This window comes from Tasmannia lanceolata, unplaced genomic scaffold (genome assembly GCF_043159265.1).
Source record: "Tasmannia lanceolata isolate RefF3 unplaced genomic scaffold, GAP_Taslan_0.1 ptg000044l, whole genome shotgun sequence".
Lineage (NCBI taxonomy): Eukaryota > Viridiplantae > Streptophyta > Magnoliopsida > Canellales > Winteraceae > Tasmannia > Tasmannia lanceolata.
In genome coordinates, this window is record NW_027518721.1 from 14,578,144 (window position 1) to 14,596,911 (window position 18,768).

Sequence of the window (18,768 nt, forward strand, 5' to 3'; positions counted from 1 at the left end):
GGACTCAAAATCAATTATCAAAACCCAGGATGAACCAGGCCCTAACAGTGATGCATCAATAGGTGCTTCAAAGAATACCATTGTTGTGAGCTTCGAAAAAAAAGCTAATACAAAGGTCGAAGGATGTACCAAAAATTCGAGGGTGTCACAACTGTTATAAATTTCTTAAGCAGGAAGACGCCAAAAGTCTAATATCCCTTTGAATTGCAAAAACCAATCAACAAAAAAATGAAGAAAAAAACTTCCATCACAAATTGTCGCGGAGTCCCATTTCACTTTCCATTTTTAGCCTTTCTATAGGAACTCAGTTGAATACGGTGGGTAGGGGGTGCAGCTCGAGTTGGGTTAGGTCGGTTTGAGGCCAACTGGAACCAGTGAGGTTCAACTTGATCCAACCTGAGGAACCCTTTTTTCCAACCCGAACCCGACCCTTAAAAAAGGGAAATGATATCATCACACCCATATTTTGATATTTTCACAAACCATCATGTCTTTTAGTATTTAAAGAGACGTCAAAAGGTTATTACATTTCGCAAAAAGTGATCACGAGCCGATTAAAGAATGAAAGACAGCTTGATTTGTTCAAATATCAAAATATGGTTGTGGTGATAACATTTCCCACAAAAAATGATAAAAAAGAATGTCGGGTTTCACTAGGGTCAAGTTGCCCAAGCCATCAACCTGAACCCGACCCGATCTTAACCCCGTTAAGAACACATGACCTGAACCCGACTCAAAAGACACCCAACCTGACCTTTTTTCAGGTTGAACCCGACCTGAGTTGCACCCCTAACGGTGGGTGAATCAAGGAAGGAGATTTCCATCCAAAATGTAATAGGTAGTTTTTATATGGTGTAAACACGTATAGCCCAGTATTTTTTAGAAAGTACTGAACGAATTACACCATAGGATGATCCAAACCATCCGTTTGATGGGGCAAAACGTAAATAGGTTGTGCCCCAAAATTCATCTCCGTAGGATGATCCCAACCCGTGAAATCTATAGATGCTTCCATATTCCATAATAAGCGGTTCTTCTATAGATCGGAGAGCTAGGATCAACCTATGGAAATTATTTTTGGGCACGACCCATTTACAATGTGGCCCATAAAATGGACGGTTTGGATCATCATATCCCGAATTTAGGCGCCATGTCCCATCTCGGATAGGTTAAAGTGCAAAGATTTAAACATGCATTGATTGGATGAAGCTGTCCATTGATTGCATGTAGATAAAACATAGATCTTGAACAATGAAAAGCACTACAACCTCGAGCGTTATGTGGGCCATGAGGAAATGATCATCATTTCCATTGATCAAGCGGACAAACACGTCTGCCCCAATTCCATTAAGCATGGAAACTCTTTCAATCAGCAGTACTGTATTTTGATGATGGCACTCCTCACTTAATTAAAAGTACGGTATGACCCGCACCATAGGATGATCCAAACCAAGTGTCCATTAGATGGGCCACGGCCTAAAAAGGTTGTGCCCCAAAAATTATTTCCATAGGTTGACCCCACCGTCCGATCTATAAAGGATTAGGATCAACCCTCTATTCAGTAAATCACCCAAAAATATACAAAATTGATGATGGAAGAAGGGAAAAATCCTACAGCATTTGAAGGACCGAAAACCCCTAACAATGAAATCTCTGGGAAAGCAAGATCACAAAAAAATGAGATTTTCTTGACTTCTCGAGATGAAAGAAGAGGGTTATACTTCTCTTCTTAGATACCATTAGAGCAAAGCAACTGAAAAGTTGCACTTTATGTGTCAATGGGCACTAGGGCTGCAACTCGAGCCAGGTTTTACCCGACCCGAAAATAGCCTGGGTTGGGTTCAGGTTTCTTGGGTTTCGGGTCGAGCCGGGTTGAGCATTCAAAAGCCCGCATGAATCTCGGGTCGAGCCGGATTTGAAGGGGCCCGACCCGACCCGGCCCGAGTTACATAAGTTATAGTATGTACATTATTTTCTATTGTTAGTTAAAAGTTAAAAGTGAAAACCCACGCACCCACTGTTATTGTATGTGAGTGTAATTTCTGCTTCTATGAGTTGAGTTGATTCAAGTGTTTGATTCAGCATTGTTTGATTGTAATTACAACATTGTTTGATTCAACTGTAATGTGAGTGTAATTACATCATTGTTTGATTCAAGTGTAATGTGAGTGTAATTTCTGCTTCTATGAGTTGAGCTACCTTGCCAAACAAGAATTTTCCTTAAAAAATTGCGTCAACGTGAAAAAACCCGACCCGACCCGAAATTTATCATGGGTAGGGCCGGGTTTGGAATCGTGGGTTTTCCGAAAAAAAACCCGACCCGAGTTGCATCCCTAATGGGCACTATAAATACACCAATTGTCATAGGTATCCTCATAGTCATAGGATGTTGTGACCCTCCCAGACTAATCGAATACCTCTTTATAATGGTATCTTTGGGAGTATGACTGGTCTTTATGTCATATTTCAACAGTTTACTTTATGGGGTATGATTAACATAATTGCAAACATCAAATACTACTGAAGGAATTGTATCCAACAACCACAACTGAATTTAAAGAAATATGCATATAAATTGAAACTTAACCAAAAAATACTTTAAATTCAGATTGTATAATTTTAAGCAATTATTAACTTTATTGTAGAAGTTTTGGATTGATCAGATTACCTTAATAGAAAATTCAAATCAGTTTTCAAGAGCCTTTAGGTTGTAGGCAAAATTGACCATAAACAGCTTAAAGCTCTTCAAAACTGAAATCCATTAATCCAATTAGTCCGAAACTGATACACAAGTACCTTAGGGTGCCGATAATATTCTATCAAAATTTGGGAGTGTTTCCCAAACCCTAGGGACAAAATCTGAAGCCCTTTTATAGTATGAATAAAGAGAAAACAACATATTGATCTCGGATTGTTCATAAAACTATACCACTGCGTCCGAAATGCCGAAAAAATTTAAGGTACAGTTCAGAACTTTTTTCTGTTTATGATCATAAACCCAAGAAAAGTTAGAATATCCAGTGCCCATGAAAAGCGGAGATTCGCGAAAAAGCAACCTATAAGTCTCAGATTGTTCCGAAACTAGTACCATTGCGTCCGAAACACTGAGAAAATGTAGGGTACAATTCCACACTTTTCCCAAATCTCAAATTTAAGAGCCCAAAATTGGAGTATGAAGTAAATATGAGGAAGAGGACAAAATAAACTAAAGACAAAGAAAACATACACGTTAACCTTTTTTTCAAGACTCAAGAAGTGGGCTGAGTCATGGTGATGCAATAAATATACTTTTGCTCTTTTCTTTATTTATATTTTCCTTTTTGTTTTATTGTCTGTTTTGTCCTCCAGAATTGTGTGTGGGACCGTGATGCTCGTTGTGTTTCTACCCACGAACCGATTCCATACATCTTCTAGCTTCAAAACCCACTTTGAAAATAAAGTTCATGGAAAATTTTGGAGGTCACCGAAGACGATCCAACCGTCGGATTGACTCGCCGTTTGGGCGGTCAACCTCGTCCGGTGGGCCGGCAATTCACTTATGACGTCTGATTAGTGGCTGGACCTATTTAGTGCCGAATTTACATAATTGCAGAAAAAACCCAAAGCTTTATTTTCTTCTGAAATTTTAACAGTTTTCCTATGTATTCAAAACTACTTAACATTTAAAGTGATTTTACCACTGTTTCTTTATTCTGAAAATTATGAATCGAATATATCAATGTTCATCCTACTCATTCAACAGTATTGCTATAAGCAAACTCTTCGATTCAAAATTCAAAGAGACAAACATTGATAAACCAATCCAAAGTTCAGAAATTGATTCAATCGCCACACCCGAAGGGCGGCTTTAATACCAACTGAAAGCTTTATTTAATTCAAAATTAATGCGGAACTTACCTCCGGCCGTGGCGATTAGAATCAAAGATCACGAATCCCTCTAGCTTTGGCGAGCTACGAACACGAAGACCTTAGGGCTCGATCGATGGAAACGCAGGCACAGTTTTCCTCTCATATTAGGGACCCTCTTTATTATGGAACTTTGCTCTTTATGATGGAACTTTGCTATATCGTATAAGTGTTGTTCCATGCAACCCATATTTATTGATTTCGGATCACAAGAGTTTGTGTCCTTCCACGACTCTAACACTCACATGTTTTAGAGATTCAAAACACTTGGGATTTATCCATAAGACTCCCTTGGTAAATAGAACACAAATGCTCTGTTTGGTTGGCCATTTTTAAGGAGATTGAGGGGAGAACATCTTCTTGAGATCTTCTTGAGATTGTTTGGTTGCCTTTTAAGGTCTTTGACCACTAGCACTGTCGGGCGACGGTCGGGTGATGTGGCGCGCTCGAGATCTTCTCTCCAAATTTCTTCAAATCAAAGAAATTTGTGGAGAAGATCTTGGGGAGATCGTTTTGCCCTTATCCCAAACCACCCCCCCCCCCCCCCCCCCCCCCCAATATTTGCAAGACAAACCAAACAATGTTTCTTTCTTCCACCCTTAATCTCCCCGTTGACTGATCTGTTTTAGATCTCCCCTTTAATCTCCCCTTTGACCGCTGGGATATAGATCTCCCAACGAATTACCGGCATCCAAACAGAGCACTATAGTGGATAAGAAAAGCCATACGTTTTCTCTTAAAGTGGGTCCCAACAATGTGGGCCACACTAAAAAATGCCAACACAGAATAGCAAGGATGAAGAGATGGGGTTAGGATATATCATGTCTTAGTATTGGGATACCTTTGATCATGAAAAAAATGGCTCAAAAAATGGGGTAACTGTACAAAGCTCACTTTCTGCACAAAAGCATGGCCCAATTTGGGGGAAAAAAAGAAGGCAAGAGCGAGATGGATTGGATGCTGAACAGAATTTACAGCCAATGAGTCCAAAATCAATTGTTCAAAAGCTTGCTTTGTGCACTATCGTCCTGCATTAAAGAGTATAGTACAATTATTAGTGCAAAAGAAGAGAAATGTCAGCCTTTAGCATACACATCCTTGTAGGCTACTACTGTACATGAATATAAAGCAAAAGGAGGGGATAATCCGGAGTAAGGTTCAGAAACACATACCTATATTAAAATACAAATAAAAATAAAATGTTCATAAGCTCAACTAGTGTTCAATAAGTTGCTGAGTTAAAAACCTAGAGTACTTGCTCGAATGTTCTTAAGGTTTTGCTGTCATTTGTTTTTATATTTTTTGAAAAAAGTTTCAAAATTCTCTGTTTTTATCAATGTATATTGTTTTCTCTCAAGTTTTCGAAATGATCAATTCAGTTTTTCAAGTAATTGAATCAGTTTTGTGGCGTTCTTACCGAGTTATCCCCTTGAACCAAGTCTCCAGATAAGTGACAAGTTTTTTTTTTTGGTGAAATGGAATGAGATTTGACCTTCTTCCTTGAGTTTTATATTTCCTAAGTCAAGGGAGGAGGGGAAAAGGATAAAACCCTATTATAAAGCCTAGATAAGTGACAAGTTTTGGGTGCCCACTTTCTCTAATTATGGTTTTGCACGGATTGTTCTGCGTCAATGTGCTAATGCCTACAAATTTCTCATGGTTTCATGTGCAAGTATGTGGGTGCCTAGGTCAGTCATTGTACCAGAATCATACATTTGACTAAAAGAACATGTATGGATGAAGCATAAAAAACTGGGATTACCATATTCACAAATCACAAGTGAGAAATACATGGGGTAGTTAAAATGGCTGGAGGAGTGAATGAGTGATGCTACTTAGAGATGCACATGGTTAAAGAACAATCGAAACTTAAGAATGCAAGATCTTATCTCTTCTAAATTCTTCACTGTTAATTTCTCCTAGTTTAGCAGCACGGAATCAGACTGAAATTCTTCATTAAAACAATTGATCCGGACAGAAAGGCCAATGTTGTACAGTATGAGTCGAAACCCATAGAAAATCCATGATTCAACTTGAATCATAAGTCAATTTCAGAAGATTTATGTTATGGATTGAAGGGAAATGACTAGAGTGGCAGTTAGAGGACTAAGATACAGTTCCTTATAAAACGCTAATTTGCAACATTCTATGACCTAATGGCATCTGTGTGATAATGAATTGCATATACAGCATACACGTGTTCTAAGAAAAAAAAAATGCCAATGGTTGCGGGATTGTGGGTTTGGGTTAATCCAGTGTAATCTTTGTAATTTTGTTTTCTCATAGTGGAAGACATGCTCGCCCGTGGATGTAAGCATCTTGGCCGAACCACATAAAATCTCGGGTGTGCATTTATCCGTTAAGTTTTAAAGGCAAAGAAAAACGTTAAAGGGGGTGAATTTATCCTCAAGCACAGAAACCGTTAAAGGGGGATTTTATCCGTTTAGGGGGGAATATCATTTCCCAAAATAAAAGAAAATCAAAACTCTAAAAATGTAACAAAATGCAATCCATCAAAAGATCAGACAAATCAGCTGACATCAAAATGGAAAAAAGAAAAGGGAAATTGGATCGAAATCAGCACTAATTGAATGTAAATGAGAAAAACCGCAACACTCTGAATTTTATCATAATCCCGAAGCCAAGATCTAATCGGCGGCCATGTCAATGAAGAACATAGCATCATAAATTGGAAATTCGATGCCCTAGAAATATAAAAATGAGAATTTCGGGACAAGGGGAAGAAAAGAAATAAAACAAAGCTCTCTGCGTACTACATTGATGCTTAGAGATGGGTCGAGAAAACGTCCATGCGGATTCGGAGATTGAATAAGAAGAAAAAGCATTCTCTCTCTCTCTCTCTCTCTCTCTCTGATTTTCGGAAAGAGAGCTTAGATACTATGGTTTTTCATTACTGTCTTTATGTTTTGCCTCTTTTCAGAATGAGGGGGAGAGGGAGAGAGTTATTCCCGCGATGTGTATTTTGATATTTTCACAAACCATCTTGCCTTTTAGTGTTTAAAGAGCTGTCAAAAGTACGGGTGTCAACGGATCCACTTCAGATCGGGTTCACCCATGTCTTAGTCATGATCCATTCAAATCCCTTATTGGTCGGATCGGTTCAGATTCGGAGGGTTCTTCGGATCCTACTTCTTGCGTCCCAGTCATGATCCATTTCAAATCGGACCGTCCATCGGAGTCGTAAGCTAAGCAATATTTAGTTCAGATTTATGAAAATACTCCTCCTTTAAGACTTAACATAAGAAATATTTTGACGGTATTTTAGTAGAACGACTTCAGATTGTCACCATCTATCGAATTTTTTTGCCATGTCTCGATCATGATCCCGAATTTTTTCAAATGATGCAAATTATGTCCATGAATCCTGTCAGTATGCTACGTTTGGTTGCCGGAATTTTTTTGATTCTTGGGACTTTTGTGGAATTTCCGCAGGAAACCCACAGTTGGTTGGTAGGCCCAAAATAGTCCTAAGAACCAAAATAACCCCGCACGAAACCCCAGGAAGGAAAAAAAATACTCCCAGGAACCAAAAATAAGCTTGCAGAAGAATTTTTTTTCTTCCCAACAGTTCAAGCAACCAAACAAAGCAATTTTTTTCCCACCATAATTTGGTCAACCAAACATGGGATTTTTATTTTATCGGGATACTTCTAGGGAGTTTTTTTCCCACCAATCTCTCAGGAAGTTTTTTGTTCCACAAAAATCCCAAGAACGAAAAAAATTCCGGCAACCGAACAGATTCGATTCCATTCTAGTCAACGGGTGATCGGGGACCCTTAGGAGTAGTAGTCCTTTTGGCTTAGTCCTATTGTAACTTGTTCAAGACTCAGCAATCAAGATTAGCATTTGCCTATTCGTGTGCCCCATTATTTTTTGCTTGCTTGCAAACTTAGCATTTCTCCTTCTGCTTGTTTTGTAGGTTTGATCCTCACAACCTTACCAGGCTTACTTGCTTGTTGTGAGACAACGCAAGTGCCGTAGGGATTTTGCTCCCAAACCGAAGGCCCGTGACAATTGGTATCAAAGCCAGGTTCCAACTCAATCTTATGGTCAACTGCTCTCCTCGGCGGCAATGTTTTAGGCAGTTTCTCCGGCATGACATCCGCATATTCATCCAGGACATGTTGAATGCTGCGGGGATGGTACTCTCCCCACCAGTGTCTCTCCCATATTCAAGGTTACCACGAAAGTGAGTTCCCCTCTCTTAAGGCCTTTCTTCAGCTGAAGGGTTGTTAAGTGCCCAACGCCTTGCTTCTCCTGTCTAGTAGCAGAAACCATGCAAGGGGTCTTCTCCCCAAACATGCACAAAGAATTGAGCCGAAAGGTTATTACATTTCCCAAAAAACTCTCACGAGTCAATTAAAGAAGAAAAGACAGCTGGATTTGTGCAAATATCAAAATATGGTTGCGCTAATAACAGTTCCCCTTTTTATTAAATGCGAAAATATCCTTACTATATTAGCTAAAAAAACCACTTTAAGTAGAAGCCCATTTGCCCATTGTGAGCAGAACCCTAAAAAAAAAAATGGCGGAAGAAGGAACATCTCCTTCGGAATCTGGACCTTCTTCGGAGGAAGGGAAACCATGGAATGCATACACAGCAGAGGATCTGAAAAGAACTGTTTTCGAATCCACTGATTCTGCTTTTCGATCTGCTCGTTCCTTCCAAGAAAACTCCTCTACCCATCTCCGTACAATGCAGGTTCTTCTTCTTTTTGTCATTTCATTAGGGTTAGGTTCCATATAAAATCCCAGTTTTGTTTTCATGAATATTGCTTCCATTATTATATTTTCTGGGGTTTTGGTGTTTTGGATTGTGTGGTATTGGTTTTGGAGTTATTTTACTTTCTTTTATCTGTTCTTTTTTTTTATTTAAAGTTTTCTTTTTTGGTTCCATGATTGCTGAATTTTGCTGTTTTCGATCACCGAAATTCGTATAATTTCTGGGTTTTAATTTTATCTTTCATGATTTATTCAATTTATAGGTTTTACTGGTCTCTCTCTCTCCCCTTCTCCCTCTCTCTATTTTTTTTTTCATTTTTTCTATGTAGGTATGTCTAATATTTTTGAGTATTTTAGTACTTTTGGGTTATTTGATATGGGAATTGCTGGTATGCAATAATCTTCCTTTTTATATTGAACTTTTTGTGTTTGGATCGATGGGAATTATTCTTTCCTGATCTTGGTGTTTCTTGTTATTTCGATTTTTATTATTTATTGGTTTCCTTATATACTCTTTGCTTCTTCAGTGTAAATATATCTATTTTCTCTTTACTTTTTGTCCCCTATTGGATTGGGAATACTGATTAAATAAGTTTATTTATGAGAAATTATGGGTAAGAGTAATTCTCGATTTGTTTGCAAACTGCTCAGAAGAGAAGGTAATTGATTACAAGTAAATGGTTAATAAAGATCAATTGAACATTTTTTATTTGGAAATATTTATCATAGGTTCCAACTATGTTTTAGCCGACACTTTGAATTTAATCCTGTCACACATGTCGTGCCATGTGTATTTAATCATGTCACATGTGCCGTGCCGTGTGTGTTTAATCCTGCCACACGTGTCGTGCCGTGTGTGACTCGACACGTTTGCACATGTTGACACTCCTTTGGACACTTTTAAATGCACTGCTTTAAGTGTTAGACTTAATGTGGGCTTGTGGACCCGTTCTTTTGTACCGTGTCAAGTGTGACATTCTATTTTATTATTTAATATTGAGTTTACCGCTTTTATTATAAATTCTTCCTTTAGCTCTTCTGTAACTAATATTTGCTGTTATATCCCCTACTCCAAACCTAAAACCCTAAACAAACTCTTATTCCAATATTATATTCATTGTATCATATTAGTCTCCCTTCTCGTTGTATATCGGAGATGGGAGAGAACTAGATTAAATTGATCAATACGTTGTTATTTGATTATCCCATGTTTGTTTTAGATTATAGTTGATTAATTCTAAGATTTATTAGTTGTTAAATGAATTCCATATTTATATTGTTACAATTATGATAGTAACCAATAGTTTTATACGTATGTAGGTGTCACCATTTCTAGATTTTTAGAAGTTGCCATGTTAGACATAAAACAACTCGTATCAGTGTCGAAACTTGACACATGAATCCGTATCCACAAATCATGATTATGTATGCTTCCTATTTTAGCCATGTCCCCGTTTCTAAATTTTGGGAGTTTTCCGTGCCCGTCACTCCGTGTTCGTGTCGACACACGACACTCCGTGTCCGTGTCCACAATCATGGGGTTCCAATCTTCATAGGCTCCCTCGGTTGTCCCTTGATCAGGAGAAAATGCATTTGCAGAAAGATCATGTATTAATACATTCAGCAAAATCAAAAAGAAAATTTTGGATTCTGTGCTATTAAAGCATTTAGCAATGTCCTCACATGGATTTTTTTTTGTGTGGATGTTCCAGTGTTACAATGTCTACATTAGCTCCTCTTGTTTGGATTTTACTGTTCCCTAATATGCCCTCTCACCATTTAGTAATTAGGACTAAGGTAATTATGCCCTTGGTTTCACCATTTAGACCTATGGTTTCACTAGTCATATCCTCATTTTCACCATTTAGGACTATTGCAATATCTTATCAGTTTCGCAAAGAAAGTCAAGAAAAATTAGAACTAATCCTACCATTTATTTATTCTATGCCTTCAGTTTTGTCACCCTCCCCCTGTTATTTTAATCTTTTTTATCTTTGACAGAATTTAAGGAATTAAAGTTATTTTCTACATGTCTGAAAGTGCATTGAATTTCATGAAAACTGCCAAGAATCATATTCACATGCTTATCCGCTTAGATTGAATCATTATGAGCCACCCCTCATTCTTAATGTTTTGCTCAAATAGAGAAGGTGCTTGTTCAAAATTTTCTTCTCTTTGGGCTGATAGTTTTCCTCTATGCTTTGTAGGACTTTCTACCACAGGCTAAGTACCAATATAAAGTTTATGAAGATGCTTTCTTCAAGAAATTTAAAGGTGAATTATTTTCTCTCTGAATCAGTCTAGTGTCTTAAATGGTTAGCCTTCCTTCTTTGACCACAATTGCAAATGAGTGCAAGTGTTGCCCATAGGAGTGTTACAATCTTTCTGCGTGGTGGAGACGTTGATTTCTGAATTTTTTTTTTCTTTAAGATGAGTTGATGAGTGCACGGGAGCACCCAGTTGCTGTGTGTGGAGTAGCTGTTGGAGCAGTTCTCCTTATGCGAGGTATATCTTGCATCTTTATGCTTTTAATTGCTTTGGCACCATCCAGCTGTTTAAATTTATACTAGAATTGTGTTGTATCTGTAGGGCCCAGGAGATTTTTCTTTCGCCATACGTTAGGTCGTTTTCAGACCGAGGAGGTAACCTTTCTTTATCTGATTAGTTTCTAAAAATGTTTCATTTAAACTGTGAAATGCTTTATACCTCTGTAAATGTTGTATGAGTAGCTCATAGAAATCATTTCCTTTCCCATGTCCTAATTGCTTACCTATATTATACCTTTTCTGTTATTGATTCTTGGATCAACAAATGTTTAACTTTACATATACCAGCTGTTTTCTGTACCCCCCGCCCCTCACACACACATCTAAGGAGAAAGTTGTGTACATGGCAAATAATTGTTAGGTTTCACACAAATAAAGGGAAGTTGGTTAATCATCACACACACACACACACACACACACACACACACATATCTAAGGAGAAAGTTGTGTACATGGCAAATAGTTGTTAGGTTTCACACAAATAAAGGGAAGTTGGTTAATCATCTGAACTTAGTGACAGGATTGCTGCTATGTTGAACATATTTTGACTACTTAGGTAATGGTATTGTCATGGAAATTGTCCTAGAAGTTATTATAGGGTCTTGAGAATAGGCATAGAAGTTATGGTGGAGTCATTTTCCATGTACCACATTTTCTACACTTGTATCTCTATACATATCGATGTGAATGAGCAAAGAATGGATGGTACTTTTGATTGAAATTCTCTATAGCAAATTGCTGTCATCTGTCATCTGGAGTTGAGTGATTCCTCCCAAGGGTTGAGTGATTCCCCTTTGGCGTTGAGTGATTTTGCCTTGCTAGTCGAGTGATTCCTAGCATCCTACCAGGCATCGAATGATTCCGCTTCAAACCTATCGAGTGATTCTTGGTTCTATCTTTCTTCTTATTTATGTTTATTGATCAATTCCTTATTGTGTTGTTATTTGCGGGTTACGGCCTGCACCAAATTTGGTATCAGAGCGGGAAGATTTTGTGGCGCACTTTGATATTCGGCACAATCCAGAATTTTTGCACTCCAGAAATTTTGGGTCTATTTCGTGGCATATTTGAAGGGGTTATCGATATCCGATCTGAGCTAGCCATATACCAATAGAAAGATCTTCGAGTCTAGTTTTCAGCACAACAAACGGATCATAAATCGGAGTTTTGTATAAGGAGATATTAGCATTTTACTAAAGGCCGACGGAGGGGACTGCAAATCCAAATTTCCTTGATCATAAAATACCTCGTGGACAATCTATTACTGAAATATATGATAACAATGTGCGAGCTGAACTTGCCGAACTCCGTCAATCTAATCAAGAGCTTCAACAAATGGTGAATGAACTTTAGAAATAGCATCGGTCTCCTCTTCTCTGCGAAGTAGGAGAAGTGCATCATTTGGTCATGAAAGGAGGAATACGAATGAAGACGGTGACTCCTCTACTTCTATTGAAGCTCTAGCAACCCTGCCAAATGACCGATGGAGTATGGAACTTTGGCTAGAGCTCTTGAAGGAGGGAATAGAAGCATCCAAGTGAATGTTTCGGACTTTGAAGGTAAGCTCAATCCCGATGACTATTTTGATTGGATAGCATCACTAGGAACATTCTTTGAATGAGAAAATCTCTCGGATGGAAGAAAGGTGCAATTTTTTGCTACAAACTCAAAGGACATGCTCTTGTGTGGTGGCAACAATATCAAAACAATCTTGAAAGAAGGGGGATTAGAAGGATTAGTACATGGGCAAAGCTAGATGACAAGTTTATACCCTTGGACTATTCTCAATCTCTTTACAAAATGTTTCATCAATTGAACCAATGAAATGATGAATCCGTGGGTGATTATACAGAGCAATTTTATAGATCTGAATGAAAATGATGACCAGCTTGTGGGACGATATTTGAGTGGATTTAAATATGGTATTTTTTGAGAGCTTGTGATGCATTCTCTTCACACTCTTGAAGAGGCATACCAAATGGCTCTTACGGCCGAAGAAAAGTCCAAGTGGAATTCTTTCAAGAGGGGTGAATGCTCTAAGATAACAAAAGAAAAGACATTTTTTCAAGCTAAAAAGAATTCTTCACGTGGTTTTGAACGTCTAAACCCACGTGACGGGGGAGAAAACAAGGAGCATAACGAGATTGTTATGTCACCAAATTCTTATTGCTTTCGTTGTGGTGTGGTGAACCTGGGCATAAGGCATATGAATGCTCTAAGAAAAGGGCTGAAATAAACTTTGTTGAAGAGGAAGTTGAAGAAGACGAGGAAGAAAAAGAACCTATCTATGATGAAGAACACGAAAATGAAGGAGAAGAAGAGTATTGTAATCCTTATTGTGATGTTGAGAGACTTGATATTCGTCGTGTGTTGTCTGTCCAAGAGGATGACAAGCGGCTTAGACACAATATTTTCCGAACATATTGCATATCGTATGGGAAAAAAATGTGTAGTGATGATTGACTATGGAAGTTGTGAGAATATGGTGTCTAAAGCCATGGTTGAAAAACTTAAACTCAAATGTGAGCACCACCCTAAGCCTTACAAAGTTTCATGGTTTAAACGGGGAGGTGAAGTCATGATTTCTAAGAGTCGTTCATTCAAGTTCTCAATCGGAAAATATGATGATGAAATTTTCTTTGATGTCCTTCCCATGGATGCTCGCAATCTTCTTGGAAGGCCGTGGCAATTTGATAGATGTATTCATCTTGATGGGAAAAGAAACACCTACTCTCTTGTCAAGCATGGGGTGAAGTATGTGCTTAACCCATCGAAAGACATGCTGACTACGGTGCAATCGGATAGTCAAATCAGTTTGCTACCCTTGAACAATGTTGCAAAGAAAAGGACGTGATCTATGCTTTGGTAGCTATGGGAGAATGTCAAGAGTTTGAGAAAGAAATTACAGCAAGTGTCTCTAGCTTGTTGAATGAGTTCAAAGATTTAGTTCCAAATGAATTGCCTCATGGCTTGCCACCTATGCATGATATCCAACATCGAATTGACCTCATTCCAGGAGCTACACTCCCTAGTTTGCCTCATTATAGAATGAGCCCAAAAGAACATGCGGAATTACAAAGGCAAGTTGAGGTCTTGTTGCATAAAGGACTCGTGAGAGAGAGAGAGAGAGAGAGAGAGAGAGAGAGAGAGAGAGAGAGAGAGAGAGAGAGAGAGTCTTAGCCTATGTGCAGTTCCGGCCCGTTTTACTCCAAAAAAAGATGGGACGTGGGGATGTGTATTGATAGTCGTCCTGTGAATAGGATAATTGTGAAGTGTCGGTTTCCAATTCCTCGTCTTGAAGATATGATTGATATGCTTGCCGGTGTAAAAGTATTTTTCAAAGATTGATTTGTGAACTGGCTATCACCGAATCCGAATTCAACCTAGTGATGAATGGAAGACAACACTCAAGACAAAAGATGGTCTCTTTGAATGGCTTTTAATGCCATTTGGATTGTCTAATGCTTCAAGCACTTTCATGAGACTTATGACACAAGTCTTGAAGGAGTTTTGAGGAACATTTGTCATGGTGTACTTTGACGACATATTGATTTACAGCAAGGATGAAAAGTCGCACATTGAACACTTGAAAAGTGTGTTCAAAATCCTCCATGAGAACAGTGGCATCGAAATGGATAGTGATAAAGTCCAAGCCATCCTTGATTGGCCTACTCCTAAAAGCATTACTGATGTGCGAAGTTTTCATGGTTTGGCTTCATTCTATCGGCGGTTTATAAAAGGTTTCAGCATCATCGTCGCCCCCATGACAGATGTGTTAAAGCAAAAAAGCATTCCAATGGTCCAAGGAGGTGGAAAAGAGCTTTGAATTGCTGAAATCAAAGCTTACAGAAGCACTCACGTTGGCTTTGCCCGATTTCTCTAAGACATTCCAAGTTGAATGGTGATGCCTCACATGTTGGCATTGGTGTTGTCCTCACTCAAGAAGGAAGACCGGTGGCTTATTTCAGTGAGAAACTGAGTGATGCCAAAAAGAAGTATTCTACTTACGACGTTGAACTATATGCTATAGTTCAATCATTGCGGCATTGGCGTCATTATCTTATCAACAAGGACTTTATTCTCTATTCAGATCATCAAGCACTCAAGTTTCTCAATGCACAAAAAAAGTTGGATTCTGGCCATGCGTGTTGGGTGTCTTACTTGCAAGAATTCACTTTTGTCCTTCATCAGAAAGCTGGTATAGCGAAAAAGGTAGCGGATGCTTTCAGTAGAAAGTATAGTTTACCCACTACTCTTTCTTATGAGGTTCATGTTTTTTATCTCTTGCCGAAATATTACACTACGGATCCATTCTTTTCCAAAGTGTTGCAAGACTATCAAGGAACAAGCAAGGCTGTAGCGTGATTAACGGCTATCTCTTCAAAGCAAATCGGCTATGTCTACCTGCAGGTTCACTACGATTGCAAGCTATCACTGAGTTACATGGTGGTGGACTTGGTAGGCATTTTGGCGAGACAAAACAGAGACTCTTGTAAAGGAGCGGTACTTTTGGCCTACATTGAAGCACAATGTAGCTCTTCTTTCGAAGCGTTTTGCCAGGATAGCGAGGGCGCCCTTCTGGGGTGGGGGCGTTTCCTTTCAAATGACACTTTGTGCAAAGGTGTCTTATTTGCCAACTAGCTAAGGGAGGATCTCAAAATGTGGGTTTATATCAGCCCCTACATATATCTGAATATCCGTGGGAAGATCTCTCTATGGACTTCATTCTTCACTTACGTAGGACTCAACATGAGTGTGACTCCATTTTTGCTATTGTTGACCGTTTCTCTAAGATGGCTCATTTTGTGCCATGCAAGAACTCTACAGATGCATCTCACATAGCTAACCTATTTTTTTGAGAAGTTGTTCGCTTGCATGGAGTGTGCCAAGATCAATTACATTGGATAGAGATTTGCGATTTGTAACTCACTTATATTATACTCTATGGCGACTCATGGGCACTCGTCTACAATTCTCAAGTGCATATTGATGCAATGATGCAGATTGTAGGCCCAATAAGAGGCATATTTGCCCATTAGGACTTTGTGGCTTTATTTCCATGTTATTTCGTTTCTAGGATTTTATTTTGTTTTCAGGGCTTTTATTTTCTATGGACTTTTATTTCTATTGCCTATATATAGGCCTCATGTATTAGGGTTTTTAACTTTTGATGATTAATTAATTGGAATACAAGTTTTATCCCCTCTAATCCGTCTTTTCTTCTACTTCTAGTTCTCCTCTCCTTCTCTGCTTCCCCTATTCTTCTTCTTTCTTCTTTCTTTTTTCTTCTCCTGATTTTCTTCCCCAGCCTACTTCAACTTCCTTTCTTAAACCTTCACTATACATGAAAAGTGTCTCACGGGTATAACTCTATGTAATATTGTTGAGTCTTATGTTCAATTCAACTTGCTAAATGTATAAAAGCCTGCAAATGTCCACATGTCATGTGAATAGATTTTAAGAGCTTATGTTATTTTTAGTTTTTCAGTTTCATTCTTCAAGCTAGTCTTTTCTTTTCTTTCTTTTTTTATAACTTTTTTTGGTTGCAAATCCTTGGGACAGGCACGATTTTCTAAAGCTGAGCAAAATGTAAAAGACCTCAGTTCATCTTGTGGTTTAATAAAGAAAGACAGCGAGAAACTGCATGAAAGAGTCGCTTTTGCTGAAGAGGAGATGAAGAAGGGCCTTAACAATCTCAAGTAACTATGCTTTTTACCACCCTGAGTTTATACAGCTACTTTGGCCATGCTTTGCAGTCAGGAATTTTTTTTCCACGATAAATTAGTGTCTCCAAGTGGTGAGAGAGGCGTAGGGCAGGTGGAGAAGGGGAGAGATTTTATTTTTTTTGAATGGTAGAAGGAGAGAGATTTGAGAGGGCATTGATTGAGATGAGGGTGAGAAGCGGCTAAAAATCAGGAGAAAGTCGATCCGTATTTGAGTGTAGTTCTTTGTTTCCTGATTTTTAGCCACTTCACCCGCCTTACTCCTCTCTCACCACTTGGAGACGCTAGTTTATCATGAAAAAAAAATCATGGTAGCCAAACATACCCTTCATCTGCATTATAACAGATATTGTCTTTTGCTTAGTGTTCTATTGAAGCAGTGTGTCACCTTGTATATTAAACAGAATGTTGAAATATTTCTGCAGGAACACCGGAAATGAGATCCAAAGGCTTGCTAAATCCATTAACAAGCTTGAATCCCAAGCAGCTGGTAAATATGCCTGTTTGTTTTCCTTTGCTAGTGTTATCTATCTATCTATCTTCTTGGTTAAGGTGTGCAAGCACTGTTGAATGGCTCAAGGCTTTACTTGGTTTTTGGCTAGTTTGCTGGGCCGTTGCTTATTTTGGCTACAGATGCTTGGTTATGCAATGCATCTTTTGATCTAATAGACTGTTTTTCTATGAGAATGCACTTTATATGTTAGGCTCCGTTTCTTTCGATGTAAAATGGGTGTAAAAACAAATTTTACGCTCAATTTTAGACTTAAAAATGGGCATAAAATTTGTTTAATGTCCATTTTACATCGAAAGAAACAGAGCCTTAGACAAAAATTTGGTTAAGTTAGAGTGATTTCCATACCTTATCTAACATTCAGAATTTCCAATGTCTAGATTTGATGGATGGACTCCGGGAAATTCCTGGTAGGGAAGCAATAAAACTCCGAGCAGAGGCAAGTACAATGTCTACTGTGGACCATGTCTTTGAAAATATTTTGTTTCCTTTCTGATATGTGAGCATCTATTTTACCATTCTGCATTATTTGATGTAATGGTTAATTTTGTGGTTTTTATTTCTCAGGTTGCTTCGATAGCATCCCTTGCTAAACAACAAAAGAATACACTGGACAAAAGGATCCTGAAGATATCAGAATTAGGGATCTCAGTATGATGGTTTAGATCCTAAGGCTATTGAGGGAAGGTGGTTGTCCAATTCCCTTCTCCATGACAATGCCTCAACAGATATAATAAAAGTTCTTTTTTCTCCTTTTTCTTGTTCTTTTTTCTTGTTTTGTTTTTCAATATTGGGGTTTTACACACTTTTGCCAGAGGCTCTACTCTGCTTCAAACCATGTACTTTTTACTTTAATAATCGCTATTGTTTTTTAGAGATGGACATGAAATGTCGGAATTTGCGCGGGTGAGAGTTTGTGACTATATTGAGATAGTTGTATGGGTCCAATGTATGGGAGATACAACTTGGGAGGAATCTAAAACAAAGTGAAATCGGTGGTTTTGTCAAAATCTTTCAAGGGTCATTGAAAAAATCTACATGTCATCAAGAACTCGATTAACAAGTACATTATTTCTCCTGTCTGTTCTTTATTTTTTCAAAGCATGTTCGATGCAGAAGTTGGTAAATTACCTACTGCAAAAGTTTGATACTTTAGTTCCGCCTGGAGTGTCAAGCTTTTTGCATAGATGGTAGCTGAGTGAGAAGGTTCCAATTAGCAAGTAGGTGTGCATTATGCGTGCTGGTGAAAGAAATACTAGATCAAGTGTCCCCTACCAAGGAAACTATGGTGCTTCTCAGTGAAAGTTTTGGTGTTTTGTGGGTGTTCTTAGACTCAGTT

At 38.4% G+C, this 18,768-nt stretch overlaps 1 protein-coding gene across 1 annotated transcript; it reads left to right on the forward strand.

The window, feature by feature from the left end:
- Positions 1–8,396: 8,396 nt before the first annotated feature.
- On the forward strand, positions 8,397–18,305 carry LOC143863871 (chromosome-associated kinesin). The gene is made up of 8 exons (XM_077374654.1): positions 8,397–8,629; positions 10,857–10,923; positions 11,080–11,154; positions 11,239–11,291; positions 16,758–16,894; positions 17,344–17,408; positions 17,810–17,868; positions 17,997–18,305. The coding sequence occupies exons 1-8, from the start codon at positions 8,453–8,455 to the stop codon at positions 18,084–18,086; spliced, it is 723 nt and encodes a 240-aa protein (XP_077230769.1). The 5' UTR covers positions 8,397–8,452; the 3' UTR covers positions 18,087–18,305.
- Positions 18,306–18,768: the final 463 nt, after the last annotated feature.